A 14,924-nucleotide genomic window follows, 5' to 3' on the forward strand; every position below is an offset into this window, starting at 1 on the left:
AACTCAATGAAAATATTAAGCTTAAAAGAGTTTCATATTGTCATGGTCCATAACACATAGATCAACACCTAGATCAACTTACCAGGAGAATGTCTGAACTAGACCCCCCAAACCCTGCACGCCCTTCCCAGGACAACGTCCCCACTGGAGAGCGACAAGGTGACTTGTCTCCAGTCTTGTTTTGCAATTTGAGTCCAACCTTATGTTTGTTTAAAGTCTTTAGTAGCTCAGCTGTTTCCTCTGAGGACATGTTGTCAAAGTAAATGGTAGCCCCAACTATTTGGTCACCTGTGACATGGGCAGAAAATGAAAACATTTTTTTTATGAACCATTATTATTGAATTCCATTTCCTATAGGCAAGTCATATCTGGAAGGACTATAAAACCATTAGGCTTGTGCTAGAAAATGTATGAGAGTTCAAATTATGCCTCTCCAAGCACTAAACATTGGAAAAAAGTTTACGGTCATAGACTGACTCCGTCAAAAATATTCTTATACAAATCTTACATAAAACATTAGTTTCCTACACTTTTGCATGTTGAAACATTTGATTAATATACCTTGATTTACTCTCCCAGTGTGAGTAGCAGGGGACTCTTCTTTCACCTCTGTGACAAAAATCTCTCCTTGACCGGTTTGTTCTATGGTGAGCCCATGTTTATCAGGGCCCATCCACTGAGGGAAAAGAACTTCCCTTGTGTCCTGCTCGTCATCCATCTTGTAGAGAAAATGTGCACTTAGAGGTGAAAAATATAAAGTTTATAAAAATACTAAATATACCAAACATAATAGTTACATAATGCAAAACGTACATTTAAAATTGAGTTTAAATGAACAGACAGTACTTACAAATAACTCCCAAAACACATGCAGCATTTAAAATCCCTTTTTAAACTTTCAATTACATTTACAAATATCTACATAGGATACCTTTTAATGTGTTGTTTCTTCACCCGTCCCCTACAGTGGACCGTTGTCTGCCCTAGTTCTTTCCTACACAATACACAAAAATTTAATGTTAGTGTGTTGGAATGTTTCTATGCTTACTGTACACGTCAATATAATATTATACAATACAACATAATATTATAAAGTTCAGATTTAATAAATGCAGCTTTTAGTAAAACATATTTGTAAGCTTTAGCTTATAAAGCTGTGTACCACTAGATGGCAATAAAGTTGCCCACATGAAGTCAAACTAAACCAGCACAAGGTGCTCTTAGATTTAAGATTTTAGAACAAAGTCTTCTTAAACCTATATCTTTCATCAATTATCAATTTCCTCACATGCTTTATCAAAAAATCATGAATTTAACAGACACGCACATTTAAACCTAGAAATATATAGATTTCAAGACAACATAAAACCACCTTAAACACATTAAACAACAGCTAGAAAACAAGAAGTATCTGTCTGATTAACATGAGGCTTATTGAGTTGTCATGTGGGCCAGCCATTCCAGGATCCAACACAGAAAGCTCATTGTTTCAAAGATATCACCCCCTCATTCTCCACCCTGCAATAACACACAGAACCTCTTGGATATGAAAACACCTACTTGCATATTTCAAAGAAAGTGCAAAATACAATCTATTTTCTTATAACTATGAGATTACTTGAAGGAAAGCAATAACATGGCAAATTATGTCCTTCATAAACACCATGATTATCTAGAGCCAATCACATTTATTACTGCACGAGTGAGAAATTGAATTACAATCATTATGAAATTCAGCTATCAAATCAGTGAGACCAAATCATCTCCAAACTTAAAAATGAGTAAACAGTACTCATTCAGCTACGCACTTAACTGTAAAAAAAAGAATCAAAGCCAACTCTGGGAAACTATGCTAACACGGCAGAACATTTCTATAAAACAAACAGATGAGATGAAATGCGCTGCATATATTGCATGATGACATATGACCACTAAAGAAATGGAAAACAGCTTTGTTTCATGTAACCATGAATTGGGTGGCATGCACGAAAGTATTTCAAGTAATTTGAAGCCTCTTCCCTTGATTTAAAATAGTGAGTATACACACTTCTGAAAAAAGCCTGACCCTGACCTTTATGGATTACAGAAGGAATGCAGGTTCAAAACAATACACAAATGTACACCCAAAAATGAAAATTGTGTCATTTATTCACCCTCAAGTTCTTCCATTCAAACCTGTACAATTTATTTGTTCTGATGAACACAAAGAAATATATTTGAGAAAATGTTAGCAACTGACATTTCTGGGAAATCAGAGACTACCATAGTATTAAAAATAAATTCCAAAATATCTTTGAGTTCAACAGAACAAGAAATTTATACAGGTTTGGAACAACTTGGCTGGAGTAATTCATGAAATCATTTAAAATTTTGGGTGGAGTATCCCTTTATTGCTGCATATAACAAGATATTAATAATATCACTTGGGCATGACTACAAACCAGTGTTTCCCTAACCATTACCTTAGGGGGTGCCCGCCCCTCCAACACCCGCCCCCCTTGAAGGTAAAGATACGTTTATTTCCTATATAGCGCCATATCACAAGAGAAGTGATTTAAGATGACCTTTCATATAGAACATGTCTATACCGTGTTCTTTTATTGAACAAACTGAAACATAATTCTATTCATTTTCTTTACACAGCGACATGTCATTTATGTCTCTACATAGCCGCACGTTTACAATTCTCCTCTGCTCTCCGTATGGAGTTCTGCCCCGATGCAACCACAAACGCACATACAGACAAGTGCGCTCCCATGCACTGGAAAGCACACTTCCACCAGCGGACGGAGAGTGCTTGTCGGAAAATATTTTTTGCCTGAAAAGCAAGCAGATTAAAATATTTGCGTTTTTAAACACTCCCAGGGTGGTAAACGTGGCAACATTCGCTCTCCTGCTCCTGCTCATGATAAATTCATTACAGTTGTTACTATTTTTGTCAGTAGTTTTTTTAAATATTAAAATAGGCCACAAGGACTTCACTGTAGCACTGGAGACTTTTGAGATTTCTTTTAAAATCAACTTCAATCTCACTTTGCTCTTAACGCTATCCATGAAAAAATTCAGTCCAGTTTTAAATCCTGCCTCAGCACAGAGTCGGTCCTTCTAAGGGTTGTTAACGATATAATGTTGATCATGGATTCTGGTCAGTCTGCGGCTCTGGTTTTATTAGACCTTAGGCCTTTGACCTGGTCAACCATGATAGTCTTTTATCTCACCTGGAGTCATGTGTTGGTCTACGGGGCACAGTCTTACAGTGGTTTAGGTCATCTCACAACTAGGAATTTTTTTTCTGACATTAGGCATCATTCTTCTTCTGAGATGCATTTAAGATCTGGGGTACCTCATGAATCGATCCTTGGGCCAGTATTGTTCTCACTTTATATGCTTCCTCTAGGTTTTTTTTTTAATAAGCACGGGGTCTCTTTCCATCTATATGCAGACAACCCTGAAATCTACATCCCCCTAAAGCGTGGTAGTAGACACACCATTAAACCCATACTGGATTGTCTGGATGAACATAATGATGATGTTTGACGAATGTTGCTTTTTAAATACACGTTTTTTCAAGCAAATCAAACGCGCAGTGCTTTCAGCTAGAGCAGCATTTCCCACAGATCACAGAGCCGTGCTTCACGAACAAGCTGCGCATAAAACATAACCGCAGCCTATGCAATTTCACAATTTGGCTTCTTGTAAAAAACAATTGATTTAAAAATACTCTTGTTTGTTTTTGAGTCACTCCACAACTTGGCACCAGTGTATTAAGCTGAATATTAGGAGCCTTAAACACTGTCAAGATTGCTTAGATCTTCAAACTCTAACCTGCTGCATGTCCCATGGACTAGGCTAAAAACATGAGGCGACCGTGCATTCCCTGTTGATTTAAAATCTATCTTAAAGACCAACTTATGTTCTTTGGCTTTCGATGTCCCTTGACCACGTGTCTTTAATTTTGCTTTTTAGGACCACCACACATCTTAAAGCTTGTGTATATCTATGCTATATCATGTTTTTTTGTGCCTATTTATTTTACGTCTTTTTATTGTCTTATAGCATGTTGTAAAGCACTTTGATCAACTGCGGTTGCTTTTAAACCGTGCAATACAAATAAAGGACTATTGTACTGTATGTTAACTTTTCTATATAAATATTGGACCGGTCTTAATTTTTTTTTATTATTAAAAAAATTATTGTCCGGACCTCCACCGCAAATATAGAGATCCTTACCCTGACTTGAATCTCAACATAATGCACTTAAATAAATCAGGACACGTTACAGTAATTAGAATTTCAGTAGACAAAATAATTAAAAGCTCAATCCGGTGTTAAAATTATGCTTTATAACTACATCTCTGTAACTTTACTCTTAAAACTTTTTAAACCATCAACATTGAGAGAAACATAGGCAATGAGAGAACCATTAAAGCTCTATTATTGTTGGCTGGATAAGGAATTTCAATTTACTAAAAGAAAAGGGGAAAACCAACAGTGCAGTGTTATTTAACAACTCCCTAGCAAGCAGTGCAATGCAAAACTTCACTCCCTGCTTAATGCACGTTCAGCCTCTTAACATGATGCCACGCCTTTCTCCTGTACAGTAACACCACAGAATGTCCAACCTCCTTCAGCCCCTTTATAACCATATGATGTGCTGACCTGTTTGGGCAGAACTTGTTCTCATAGCTCTGACACATTCCTGGCAGTATGCCTGAGAAGGAGCATACAGGGTGGGAGGGTAACAGAAAAGGAAATGTGGGGAACTGATTAATATTTCAGAAAAGGTGGGAACAATCTTATTAGAAAAAAATGACATGTCGTAACCTTGCCCCAAAGATGAGCAAAGGCACAGAACATTCCAGTTAACCACAGGGCTCCCTAACATATGCAAGCACATATCACTTCTCGTCTCCTAAACTTAGAGATTTTTTAGCTGCAGAGTGGTGGGTGATTCAGGCAGACTAACTTTCTATGAAGAACAGAGACAGCCTTTGTTTTCACAAGATTAAACAAACATTGTCAGTGGTTACCATTAGCTGGGTCTTACTCAAAAATCATATGATCTAAGTGTAAGCAGGCCTTTATTAATACCCTCCAGTGTTTGTGCAATCACAAGACAGTAAACACTCCAAACTCCCAAGCTTGAACACATGCTTGTGATCTGTTGACTTCTAATAAGACTGTAAACAGGCCATTAACAGTCAAATTAAAAGTAAAAAGCCATGGCTATTTATCACTGTTATTGGGGCCATGCAGTTAACATAAGAGAAGCAATAGAGGTTAAACCACACTATACAGCCCCATAAAGTAAATGTGTCAGCTCACCAGGCCTACAAAAGGTTCTTACGTATTTTTTTATTATTGGGGGGGAAAACAAGCTAGTGTGGCATGGGCTGGTCTGGCAGCAGAGGGCAAATATGGACTATGAGTGCCATTGTACACACTGAGGACTTCTCTATTTAGGTAGTGTTAGGTAGGATTTTATGATTCATTAAAAACCATTAAAAGGATTAGTCAGATTTCAGCCTTGGAGAATTTTAATGGGTGTCCTCATTGCCATATCGGGATTAAAGGCAATATTCATTGCTATATCGAAAAAGTTTAAAACAAGAGGCAAACAGCAGATAAAACTTTTCTTATAACATTAAAAATATACAAAATCGTATCTCTTTCTATTACAGAACTTGCTGTATAGACCGTTTCATTGGAAGCACACATGTAGCCAGAAATGTATTTCCGTTCTATGTTTGGTTATAACACATTTATTATTAAATTATTAAAACTTCTCAACTGTTATAGTTTCTTCGCAGAGGTCTATCATTACATTTGGGCCACATAACATTTGTTAATGTTGTTACTACTGAAACTGTCTATTAAAAAGGTTAGTAGAAAATTAGTAGCAATGCATACAGTACAAATATGCTAGATATGTTTAGTATAGCTTTAATTCAAATAATATGAGATGCATTAGTCAGTGCCAGTGGCTCTTAAACTGGGGGCCATGGCCCCCTGGAGGGTCCCAAGATGGATCCCAAGATGATGTTAGAGAATTGTACAACTGATTATGTTTTAGGTTAAATTAAAATTCTAAGTTTAAGAGTATAGATCGTTTCATCAGACACGCACATTCACGCCAGACCCCCAGTTAACTTCTGGTTTGTGTTCGGCTAGTGTCTTATAATAGAACTATTTATATATTTTTTTATTTATGTTATTATAAATTTGTATTATTTTATTGTATATTATTTGTAACAAATAATCAATTTGTTGAATGGGTGCTGTATTTGGTCGCATTTAAACAAACCGTATGGTACATTGAAATCTAGCGATTGAGCTTCCTACCGCAGTCTAAATTCAAAATATTGGAGAGACTAGTTTCGCCAATTACAGTTCTTCTGGGTTTCTTTTGATTGTTATCAGAAATATTCTACATGCGCTCTATTGTTTGTGAATGTGTATCGGAAGTTAAGGTGGGTTCACAAAAGTGCACATGCGCAGTAACGTTTGTTTATGTTGCTAAGATGAAACAGTCAATAAATCTGTATTAGAACCACTGCATTAGATTATTATGATTCTGCATGCACTGTAAGCAAGATCTTTGCGTTAACGTTTAGGAAGTCAAAAGACGTACTGAAGTGCCCAGGCTAATGCTCAACCTCTGCCGTCTTCCTTTAATTTCTGAAAGAAAGCAGAAGGAAATTAAATGTAATATTTATCCAAGTGATTATTTCTAAGTATCAAACAGTTAGGTGACAATACTGGCTTCCAATTACACTTAAGTACTACACTAGTATTAAGGCCTATTCCATGTAAAAAAATAAATTTAGTGTAATGCTTGCATAATTTCAGTACTTTTCAGTAGACTTTATTTCCTCTTTTCCTCAAAAATGCAGTCTCACTCTAATTGTTTAACTTTCTCTGGCTTACCCTAAGAGGGCGACAGTGAAACAGTAACGGAATGAACACAAAACAGGGAGTTTTCTTTTATATGCACCCAAGCTAAGAGATTCTGCACACGCTTAAAACTTTACTCTGGATGTTTCTGTTCAACAATTGTCAAACTAGTTTTCATTCACCAGACTGACTGAAAAACAGTAAGTGCTTTGTTTGATTTTCATTCTTAAGTTTGAGAAGTCACTTTGATAAGCTGCTAGCAAGATCACAATTGATAAATATAGTTAGCAACATAAAAATAAACATCCTAACATCTCCGCGCTAATATTTGAAAACTGAATATGTTGAATAAATGCATTTCATTATATCGAAAAGAAAGATTTCAGAGCACAACATCCTATAAACTATACAGGAGAATATAAGAGCCATCAAACAGCGTTCATAATTACCAAGCTAATGCAGAAACTGACACTTAAGGAAACAAAAGTCACAAGCAAAATGAAGTTGATTTGTCACAGTAAACATCAAACCATGTGCAAATCAGCATCTGATAACCTTAAAGCTCCAGTGTCTTCAGACCAGCCATGTGACTTAAATACACAGCATTTCACTCAACACACAAAGAATAATCAAACTTTATTATCCGCCCTTATCTAATGCACACAAAACAGAGAAAGGCACTGAATCCGTGCACATTTCATCAGTTCAACTGAAGCGGCTCAATATTTTCTCATCCCAGTATTTGTTCTGACATTGTAACTCCCTTGTTAACCAAATAACCTGACCTGATAAGTATCATTTGTTTACGAGTTATATGCTAGAAGGTTCTTGTCAAGCTTAAGAGACCTCCTACCAAATGTCAGTGCCTTTAGCAATCCTTCACATTAAAGAAAACTTTTAAATTCACTATTTAATTAAAATGACACATTTTCATGTTCTTAAATGGAAAAACAAGAACCTACCCTCCCTGCAATGACATCACTTCATGACATATACTACAGCGAGAGAAAATCTTGACTGTCTAACGGCCAGGCTTTTAACTTCATTGCTCCAATCAATGCCAAACTGTAAAATTATGTTCCACCCTTTATTTGTTCTCATTTCGGAAGCCGGTTCACTCGGATATACATTACATTACAGAAAAATACCAACACAACTTCCGTGTAATGCAGACTTCAAACTGTTGAATTGTCATTCTACCCTCCTTTTGAACCTGCCTACAGCCTCCTTCCCATCTGAGTGTTCCAGTGTGATCATGTTTGCATGCGCCCATTGATTAAAAAACTAAATTTATCTGATTGGGCACAAAGAGATTTTTGTTTGATTCCTGTCAGCCTGGTCAAGAGCAATGTTGGGAATGTCTCTTTCATAGACAGACCTTTCAAGAGCTTTAAAGCAACGATGCATGACAAGAGAAGATGCATGTGCAGAACACTATAATTAAAGATCAATTTTGTGTGGGTTCAACTGGGATATCATCTTCAAAAGACACATGACCACAGTAGGATTAGAGCAGTGGTTAGTCAAAAGTGTGAGGTTCTGCACGCAGCAGCAACGCATGAAAAGATCTCTCATTTAGTAGAAACGCCAATATAAGCAGAGACAGCTATGCTTGTGAGAACCTGCCCAGATATTTGACCTCAGTACTACTCCATTATTGACACTTAAAACTGCTAGAAAACAACAGTTAATTGTAAAACGTGACTTTGTGAAACTGCCCTGAGAGAATTGTGTATTTACACAAAGTTGGTATCGAAGCATCTCTGGAGCCCCTTTAAAAACAAACAGCCAATCATAAATCTAAGCTTCAAACATTTAGAAAACCCAGACACTCAATGACAGGTTTGTGCTCCGTGAACAATGCTTCTAGAAAATGACCTGTTATTTGGAGGAGAGCAGCTCAACACAGGTCTATGGGGTCAAATCGGACAAAAATGCTGCAAATGTCATGTTTTCTCTCAGCTTGTTCATACTTCGTTGTCTCTTATTCGTAAAGCATCGCTGGAACCTCTCGCTATCCTGTTGTTTCATTAACAGAGAGGTATTTGTGAGCTGCGACTGAAATAGTCCCGGGACGTGGTGATAAAGGCCAGTCTGGACAGGGCTGTCACACTGTTTACAAAGACCAACATTTGGCTGAGCAGCTGTGTACACTCAAAGGGGTAACATCTATGGAGCTTTCCACTTAGCTGTATCACATTCGCTGTCACCTAGCTAAAGGTGGAGCATGTTGAACAAAACTGCTACAATAGCAGAGATAGACAGTTTTACAGACAGCGTAATTAAAAGGACGATTATGGAGGAGCCAACAAGCCATGTGCTTGTAATACTGCTCGGAGCTAGAAAAGGTTCAATGTAGAAGCTTTAATAAAAATAATTTAATAAATTAAACAAGAGACTATGCTTTATACCATTGTGCAAAAAGAGATTTTAAATTGAACGAAACCTGTTGATCAAAACTTGACATCTCAAGTCTGAGATGCTACAATGTTCGACGACATCTCCACAAATATATAAAGAGCCTATGTACGACGCATTTGGCAAATGATGCAAATCCAAAGTAAGGACACGCCCTTCGTCCAACAAGAAAGAAACTCCACACACACCATCTTTCAGACCCGCACAGAGAACAGTGAGCTGCGAGCCCCACCCAGGCCTCCAGTCACACACATTCCTTGATAGAGCCGTCAGGCCAGCTGGAAGAAAGCCCAGCCTCTCCTGCAATGACTAACTCCAAAGCAATGTCCTACACTACCCAACCACTCAACTCACACAGTGGGTCCGAGCTGGGTACAAAAACAGGGTACTCATTTTCATGCTTTCCACAGGCTAACAATGCAATCCGAGCCTTTTTATTGTTTTATGGTAGGACACTGGTTAGAGCTTAAAGAGGCAAGCAGTAGCCCTATGTGAAATTGTTGAATGCAGGGTAAAAAAAAAATGTTCAAATGTCTTTGCAGGGTTTAAGGATTAGTATGACTGTGCAAGTGACAGCTTTTACACAACCCTAAATTTAATATTCGCCAATGTTGCGGGTTACACAAGCGATCACGGAATTGTTGGGCAGATAACTAGACCACTAATTATAGAAGAGCCAGGGCTAACGGCTCAATGTTTCCATTAAATTGTTGTAATGAGACACACGTAGACACAGTCAGCAATTAGACAATGCAATAATATAAATTGTGGTCTTTGGCTTTGCTTACAGGGGTTCCTTGGTTACTTGCTATTTTGTAAACATTTACTCCCCGAAGCAAATTAGAGAGGACTTATTGCTAAAAGTCATACTTCTTTATTAAATTTATATTAAAGGGACAGTTCATCCAAAAGTAAAAATCTGTAATTTATTTACCCTCATGTCACTCTGTGTTTATGACTCATTATCTGTGGTACACAGATATCCATTCAGTGGAAGTCAATGGGGTCCAGTGTTATCTGGTTACCAACACTCTTAAAAATACCTTGTGTTCTGCAGAAAAAAGGAATTCATACATGTTTGGAATGACATGAGGGTGAGTAATTGAAGGAATTTTTAGACGAACTAGCCCTTTAATGATTGATCTTTCTGGCAGCAGACGGCAACTTTCTAATGTGAAAACTAGATCAGATACATTCATGTTAAAACATTGGGGAAAACTATAATATGGTTAAATGTTAAATTTTCACTTCCACATGGACTCATTTCTAAACCCACATCTGACCAAGCGCGTGCAAGGACAAGCCCTGCTTCAATCTAAATGTGAATATATTAGAGGAACAAAATCAAGATGTGCAAACTAGAATAGCAGAATTAAAATCTTCATTGGAATCGTAATGACCTAATACACAAGCACTAAATAACATGTTCATGAATTAAACGTTAGATGTCTACTCAATGTGTACAATAGATAAGCGCTCCTAGTGAGTGAGTCACTTTTTCTATCATGGTTTACTTATGCAGTAAGTCTCTTTAAACCAAATCAAAGGATTTGAGTCACCAATGCAACACATTGCAATTACTGTTGTGGAAAGGTGGTTCTATGACCAGCAGGCTGCATCATATTTAAATCCCTATCAGATGGTTTTCTAGTGATGTCCATCATCTCTATGCAAAGAGTTTTAGAGAAGTGAAAAAGCATGTGGTTTTAAGCGCCCAAATAACTAATTAAAGCTACTGACTAATACAAACTTGTGTAAACTTTGTAAACATGCACAGAGATGAAAGACCTACCCTGCTCAGGACATCTACTCGTGCTGTTGTACACAAGTGCATCACTGCATTGCTGGCATAGCGTGATGTAGTACGAGCCGTGGTCAACGGCTTAGTCTACGTCAAGAAATGCCGATCATCGAGTCCCCTTAAAGCACACTTACAAATGGCACTATTAAAATTCATCTTAATTTTACTGCAGAGTAAATAAATACCTGTATTTTTACACAGGCATTGCCATAATGCATGTTTTTCATAAACACACCTGTTACTGTAAGCTAAAAAATAATGAAATCATGTGCTCTGTATATTTGCTGTTGCCCTTTCGATTTGATATATCTATGAAATATAACTTGGTCACTTGCATTACGTCACAGCTGCCTGTGGCACATTGTAGTTACACCCTGATCAATCATATTTTTAACAAATACTGTGTGTACTTTAACTACACAGATATGACAATTCGACACTTATTGAACTACTTTGTCACTCTACTACTGAGTCATGAAACAGTCACAGGTGTGGCCAACAGGAAATCATAGCAACGTATGTCACACATGTCAGTGCATGTGTGGGTGCTTAACCTTGGCTACAAATGTGTCTACTTGTAGAAGTACGGTTCTTACATATGTAAAACATCAAAATGAACGAAGTATCAGAAGTATACATGGCTAAAAACAGCACTAAATCAAGAGCATTACGTGCACCCTTGGAGTGACCTTGAAGTCAACTGAACATCTATACACAGCCAGCCTGACCATCCTACTCTCATGTGATAATATAAACCCTAACCAAATGCAGCCTCTGATCTCCATTCATAAACAAATAATCTAGACTGGATCATAGAGGAACAATGAGACAGTATGTTGCAGCAGTCCTCTAATAAGAAAATTAAATAAACAGATAAATGTATTACCTGTCGATTTACTAAAAAGATGTGTACTTCGGACACCTGGAAAACTGAATTGGTATTTGACTATCAAACACTCAACACTAAATTATGAATTGACAAGAATCATCCATTACCTCAAATGTATGAATCTGTTCTTGAGGGACACCTACGCTATGTCTCACAGCACTTCATATCTTACACATGGAAAAATTATGAAATTTCGATGTCTGACTCAGAGCTATAATTGCAGAGACTTTGTTTTAGCTTCAAGCCAAAATTTCTCAATCGTAGAAGACCGATAACTCCAGGCTTCGTCTGAATAGGAAAGACGTGCACTAGGACAATGCAACAAACTCATAAACGTGATATTTCATAATGTTTAAATGATCCGTACATCCTATAAACAATCATCTCAGACTCAAGCCGTGCCAAACGCTTATCCTTGATGGATAATCTGCACAATTTCATGGATATCTGACTCTATTTATTTCAGTCTTTTGTTGAAGACAAAAGAACATTTAAGATGTCAGATACAAACCAACATGCAAAAAAGCCTGCTTTCTTTATCATGAGAAAGCATGGCAAGACTCTGACAAGCGTTTAAGGAAATGACTAAGGAAGTGTGCACGGGTCCAGACTCTTTCCGTTTCACACTGGTAAAGAAAGACCAATACAACAAACCCTAACTCTCCGACCCATCAACACAGAGCAGGAGAAAGGTCTGCATTTACGGAAGACCTCCAGGGCAGACGCCCATTTCTGTTGTTTCGACTAGACATTTAAAACCTAAATAAGATAAGCAAGATGCATTCCGTTCTGTTTTAAACCAAACACTTTCCGACCTTCAGATATAATCAAGGTTAAAAGAAAAGCCATTGTTGAATTTGAGGAAACCCCAGGAAACTTAAAAACTTCAAGGACGGGATTATTAAAATTAAACAGTAAAAATATCTAAACATGTATAGCTTGAATATAGTATTGGAAAACGTTTGACTGCTTTAATCTGCTATGGAGTCATCTCTTCTGCCAAAACCAAAAGAGAGCTTTGGGTGTGGCAGTGGAGGGGGATGGGCTCCAAATATTCACTATGCATAAACATCCACATTTATAAGTTATCACGCATCAAAGAAGTCCAATAAAAAGGACAATCTTCTATACACAACCAGCCAAAACCTCAGCACCGAAACACTTCCCTTTCTGATCCTCTCTTTTCCTTCTCTCTGATGCTCTCATTCGGTTATATAACATTCTGCAAAACAGCTTTATAGCTAAAGTCAGGCAGCATTCGGGAGTGAATAAAACACCTCATTCTTTCTCCTCCGAAGCAAGCCTTGCTTTCTCCCTCTTTGCTTCAAACCTGGTTTCAATTAGTAAGTCTTTCCAAACCACTGCATTCCATTACCCCCTCCTCCATCACCCACTTACTCACACCCCACACCCTGACCAGGACTCCAGGTTAAGAAAGCCAAGGCAAGATTGGAGGTTTCCAAAAAAGCATACGTTCTACAGACAGTAAAGTTTAAACACAGTAAACATCAGAAAACAAGAGGATAAATTATGAGAAAACTTTGGGCACTACACACAAATTGCAGAATTTGTGCTGACGTTGTCCAAAACGCTTGAGCTATGACCAGATTTGGTAGGGCAGGGCAATCATTTCTTTCAAGAGGAGAGTTAAAGCTCCGTGGAAAAAAGTGTGGAAAGAATTGCACTCGCGGTACCGTCGTTAAAAACGGGAAAATCTTTATAAATGAGTTAAACTCTCTCTGCTGTCGCGTATTAACTAAATGCATTTAGTTGAAAAGTGAGAGACAACCACGTTTCACTGTTTTAACTCCGCGCGTCTATACTTGGGCGTATCTTTTGCATGGCATGCAAAGCTCCAGAAAATTTCCCTTGATGATAAAACGGAGCCTGTAGCTCTCGAGTCACCTTTAACATTTCCAATTGAAGAAATAAACCCTGAAATCTGGACAATCTCAACGTTTAGTATTGTTGGTAAAAAACGTGCGCAACAGATGGCAATTGAGCAGTCACATACACACCCGCCCACCCTCTGCGAGTACGCACATACAGATGACGATATATTCAACTTTGTGGATTGAAATATACCTCCTTAAAAACACATAAGCACATATATATCATAATGTATAGGTCATTAAACACATAAACGTTGTCAGACAGTTTAATCACTACCTGACGTTAGTCATTACGCATGGCGTTGCACGCTAATTGGTCATGGACAAAAACCTCAGAAACTCACCTGGAAACTTCAAGACTATTGCTCGGGCATCTTATGCGGTCCACGTCGTTCTGCCACAGCCCAGAAAAGTTTGCCACCAAAACGCTTTCTAACTTAATCGTGTACTTTTTCTCTCTTTCTCGAGGCGTGAAAGCTTCGCTTTGTTTTTTTTATTTTTTATGTATACTTTATGCCACTTGCTCTCTCTCTTCCTCTCACTTTCGTGCTGCTTCGTCGTGCTCGCGTGTAACTCCGGGCTATGGAGAATGGCAGCGTTTAGGCTGGAGCTGTGAAGTTCTTCACTGGAGAACAGGGCGGAGGTAACGGTGTAGCAGGGCGTGGTCATTTATAACTTTAGTCCAGCCCACCCGGAGTTTGATTGACATGCTATTTAAGCGCACTGTTAAACGCGCATATCGAGGAACAGTTTTGTCTTTCTTATCCTGTCGACACTTAGTTGTTGTGTATACTCCAAGGTTATATCGAAACTTACAGTGTTTCATTAAAAAAGCGTTGACATTTGACACACTTTCAAAATACAGTCATTTTAAATGATTCTTGAACGTGGAAACTGAATAAAATCATTTTAAAATGTAAATCCTTAAAGTAATGGGATCAATGTCTGTCACATTGTATGGTCTCACATCCATGTATGTGGTCTGTTATTATCTCAGTATAGGGATTTTATCGAGTAGCCAATTCATATT

At 37.8% G+C, this 14,924-nt stretch overlaps 1 protein-coding gene across 4 annotated transcripts in view; it reads right to left on the reverse strand.

Annotated features, from left to right (window-relative positions):
• ahnak (AHNAK nucleoprotein) overlaps window positions 1–14,501 on the reverse strand; it is a 33,101-nt gene extending 18,600 nt beyond the window's left edge. Inside the window, exons 1-5 of one of the 4 annotated variants that reach the window (XM_056769937.1) lie at window positions 14,239–14,501; window positions 6,632–6,678; window positions 932–994; window positions 562–718; window positions 83–288 (exon numbers count right to left, since the gene is read on the reverse strand). In XM_056769937.1, coding sequence (XP_056625915.1) covers window positions 83–288; window positions 562–718 — 363 coding nt within the window. In that variant the 5' untranslated portion in view covers window positions 932–994; window positions 6,632–6,678; window positions 14,239–14,501. Of the gene's footprint in view, window positions 1–82; window positions 289–561; window positions 738–931; window positions 995–6,631; window positions 6,679–14,238 lie in introns of all 4 variants that reach the window. The other 3 variants (XM_056769936.1, XM_056769935.1, XM_056769934.1) reach the window with 3 other exon arrangements.
• Between the last annotated feature and the right edge of the window lie 423 nt (window positions 14,502–14,924).

Source organism: Triplophysa dalaica, chromosome 16, assembly GCF_015846415.1.
Source record: "Triplophysa dalaica isolate WHDGS20190420 chromosome 16, ASM1584641v1, whole genome shotgun sequence".
Lineage (NCBI taxonomy): Eukaryota > Metazoa > Chordata > Actinopteri > Cypriniformes > Nemacheilidae > Triplophysa > Triplophysa dalaica.